Source organism: Trachymyrmex cornetzi, unplaced genomic scaffold (genome assembly GCF_001594075.2).
Source record: "Trachymyrmex cornetzi isolate Tcor2-1 unplaced genomic scaffold, Tcor1.1 scaffold223, whole genome shotgun sequence".
NCBI lineage: Eukaryota > Metazoa > Arthropoda > Insecta > Hymenoptera > Formicidae > Trachymyrmex > Trachymyrmex cornetzi.
Window position 1 is genome coordinate 1383830 of NW_017296881.1, and position 4070 is coordinate 1387899.

A 4070-nucleotide genomic window follows, 5' to 3' on the forward strand; every position below is an offset into this window, starting at 1 on the left:
ACACATACATACATATATATATATATATATGTAAATATAATGTAAATTATTCATCATTAATTTTCATTTGCAGGGAGTTTTGCCAAAGTTAATAGGACATACGTTTGTGGTATTTCTTTTATTGATACACGGACAGTTTATATTAACGCTGATGAACATACCGATGTCAATTTGGTTGTTTTACGAGTACTTTAGCGTTCCTAGTGGTAATATGGGAGTTTACGATCCCACAGAGATTCACAATCGCAGCAAGCTGAAGAGATATACACGTGATTGCATGATTCATCTTGGATATTGTATTGTATTCTTTTTCATTTATCTTTATTGGTAAGTATTACATAAATACAATTTATATATAGTAAAAGAAATATGGAAAATACATATTTTTACATATAGTGAGTAAGAAATGAAAAATATTTGTTCTTTTTTTTACTCTTTAGCATGATTGTGGCGTTGCTCAAGGGAGACCCGATCAATAGAAACGACGACATAATAGATTTGTAAACATACTGAAATTAAGGCAAAGAAACCTTTTTTATATATATTATGTTTACGTTATCTTATATTCTAATGATATAAGAATTTTTTACTTCCACTATATTTACACGGCACATCACGTTCTTTAAACACTAAGTGTTGTTTTATGAAGTGCTTTTCCCATTATTTAAAGAATTATTTTTATTTAAGTATTTAGATGAATACGTGTATTGCTCTCAAATAACTGCTATCCAATTTATTTCAAGATAACAATTTCTGATAAATATTTTCCACTCGTCTACTTAATGCTTTTGATAATATTTTTGATTTCAAGGCCTGAAACTATTATTCGCGCTAAGGCCTAATAAAATAAATGGGAACTGTATAGATATCAAACGAATACCTAATATATCATCACGTCCATTTGCGTATGCGAACAATCTTGAGTTTCTAGTCGTAAACGATGTAAGAGTGAATGTCTGTATCATAGTAGGGATTGTGTGTTTAAGAGTAATAATACAATCGTAATATTTTAATATTACATTTCATTATATCTTAATCCGAATACGGGAATGCAACCCATTGAAGTTTCCCCTTTCTCCTTGTTTCCTTCAAATGCGATAATGCGCAACAAATATTTTTTAGGAGGGCCGCGACCTGCGATTTCTTAATCGTTATATCGCACGATTTTTCTTATCAACTGTCGTTGAAATGAATCCCAAGTTGGTGATAAGAGACGCTATTGCAGACACAAAGGAGGAGAATACACGGGAACGTCACCTCATTGTCGTCACTGTCATTGCCGTTCTATTTCACATGTTTGCTAAGTCAAGTTGACTTAAATTTAATGGCAGTTGGATGAGATTGGATCGATTTAATGGGTGCGGTGTAGGTGATTAGTCCATCCTCTTTTTATTGTGGAAGGGCACGCTTATTTTTAGATCGAATTCAAAGCGGAATCTACATAGTTATCGCGTAGGAGTGCGTTCCGTTTCACGCTTGATGTATCATTTTATCCTTGTTCGCCGAATATTAATGAAGAGTAAAATGATCCATCATGCACATCATGCGTGAAACGGAATGCACCCTAACGCCCGTTTCCACCAATGTAGATTAACTTTAATCTCGGTTTAACTTAATTTTCGTTTTTTTCTAATTCTTAAAATCAGAAGAAGATAAAAGAGTTACAGCGTTTTTTAATGTAGTGGATTTGAACCGACCTAGGAGGTCGATGTCACATGCTCTATCATTGGTTGATGTTATATTCTCTATCAATAATAGAGTATGTAACATCGTTAAATTAATTCAACCCAGTTCGTTCTAAACGCGCTACGATCGAAAACGTTACTAGTTGAACCGAACTTAAAATTAAACTACATTGATAGAAACGAACATAAGACATATATATGTATGCGTCGTGTATAGATCTTTTTTTATCTCGTATTTTCCGAAAAATCTAGAACCCTCGGTCGGGCAGAGTCTATCATCCGAGCCGTTGGAAACCCATTTAATTCTCATCGCCACGTCGTTGCGTCGTGCAAATTGCTCGGAACTAATGCAAAATCGATGCGCTACGAGGCCCCGCGCGGCGGGATTCCGGAATTTGCGGAACGGAGAACCGCAAATCGATCCCCGCGCGTATGTATCCGAGGGGATAATAATCGAAGAGGGTCGCGCAGCCCCCATCCCCCCCGGTGTCGTTAATTCTCGACGCTCTTCGCGCCCTCGTTAACGCTCGTTGGTCAATCTCTTTCACCGCCTTTCTCGCGTACACAGCCTTTCGTGTCTTCTCGCCGCAATCACTTTGTGCGAGAAGAGTGGAAGAGACACGAGAGAGCGATATTATAATGATAATCACGTCCTTTTACGGTGGAAAAATTGAAAAAATTCCAGAAGATGAAAGTGAAGAAAGAGATTTCTTTTTTAAATATAGAAACACACATTGTAATTTAAAAAGCAGAGAAAAGAATCACAGTCGCTTCTCATACAGCATATATGTAGAAGCTTGCAGTAATATTACTGCAATGTTATTGTAATCCCAGTAAGCAAGAAACATTTCGAAACGTTGCAATGTTACAACGTTGTAACAATTATTGCTGCAATGTTACTGAAATGTTGTTGCAATGTTATTGAAATATTCCAAAATGTTTCTTGCTTATTAGGATGGTATTTAGGATAATGAGTTTAGTTTTGAAGAATTTTTTCTCGGAAAGAGAAAAAAAACTTTTTAATTTCATAATTAAGACTATAAACCACATTTGGCTTATTTTAACTAAAATTGAGAAATTAAGAAATAAAAAGCCGATTCGATCAGTTTTCAAGAGAAGCTGAGAGTGACTCCGAGATAAACTCTTGAACTCTACTTTGTCAAATAATATCTATAAAGCTCTGTTCTTTTCAGCTGAATTACTTTTTGCATGGTTCATCCTTCTTTTTTTGTTTTCTACCTTGGAGAAAAAAAAAGATGAATGCAAGGCTGAAAAGAAGAGGTCCTATACATAATTTTGTTGACACGCATAAAATTAATTTTTTGCTGTTTCAAGGAAATTAGAACGCAAACTAGAACCATCGATTAGATCAGGGACAATGAATTATACAGCTAAAAATGATCTTTCCAGCAATTCTGCCACTTGAATTAATCACATAAATTAATGTTAATCGGACGAAATCGCTGTAATTTAAGGATGTTAAGTCGCGAGAAATTACTAATGATGAATCTCTTCGACGTCACATCGTGAATCGTGAATCGTCACGGCGTGGAAATGAATTTTGAAGCGTAAACGGTGGTCGCGCGCGGCCGTCTTCCCGGTAGAGCGCCTCCTGGTGTTGACAGTGCGCGGACGGCGCGGTGCTGTCCAGTGCTGTCGGTGCTTGTCTTTGGCCGTTGGCGTGCGGCGCGATACTCGGCGCGGAAGGAGGATGACGATGCTGCTGAAAACGGAGCAAGCGGCCGTGCCGGATCAACGACGAGGCGGACGAGGTCGACGAGTAAGCGGGCGGTTGAGCGTGAGAGTAGCGTTGAGACTGTTGAGAGTGCTTGCTACATCCAACCACACGTGCGGAGAGTCGGTGACTTATAGTCGCGTTTTCAATCGTCGTTGTCCCGTCATTCTCTCTCGACGAGTCCTGTCGTGTGTGTGCGCGTGTGGTTTGTGTAATGTGTGTGCGCGCGCGCGCGCGCGCGTTCGGTTAAGGACACCCGATTCGTGCTCCGAACAATCGTCGTCACGGCACGCTCCTCCTCGTCGATGAAATGTCTCCGTGGATGACCTTCGTCCAGTCGCGACGACCCGGCTGAACCCGTGACTCGGCTCGCGAGTGATTGGGTTCGACGTTCGAGGTCCTTCGCAGATTTCCCGGGGACGCGTCGAGCGCACGTCCTTAAGATACACCTGTGTATTTATACGCGCGAGGTGTGCTCAACGCGACGACGACGACGGCGACAGTCGCCCTCGCCTTGGTACCAGCAGCGGCGACCAAAACACGGTAATCCAGGTGCTCCTAATGCTTGAAATCTCAATGAGGCTTATGTCGTCGACGTCGTCGCCGTCGGAGTCGGAGTCGTCGTCGTCGTCGTCGAAGCCGTCGCCGCC

General features: G+C 40.3%; 1 protein-coding gene across 1 annotated transcript in view; it reads left to right on the top strand.

The window, feature by feature from the left end:
• Positions 1-635, top strand: part of cnir (cornichon-like protein) — a 3759-nt gene extending 3124 nt beyond the window's left edge. Inside the window, exons 3-4 of the mRNA XM_018506073.1 lie at positions 74-327; positions 441-635. Coding sequence (XP_018361575.1) covers positions 74-327; positions 441-504 — 318 coding nt within the window. The 3' untranslated portion in view covers positions 505-635. The remainder of the gene's footprint in view (positions 1-73; positions 328-440) is intronic.
• Positions 636-4070: the final 3435 nt, after the last annotated feature.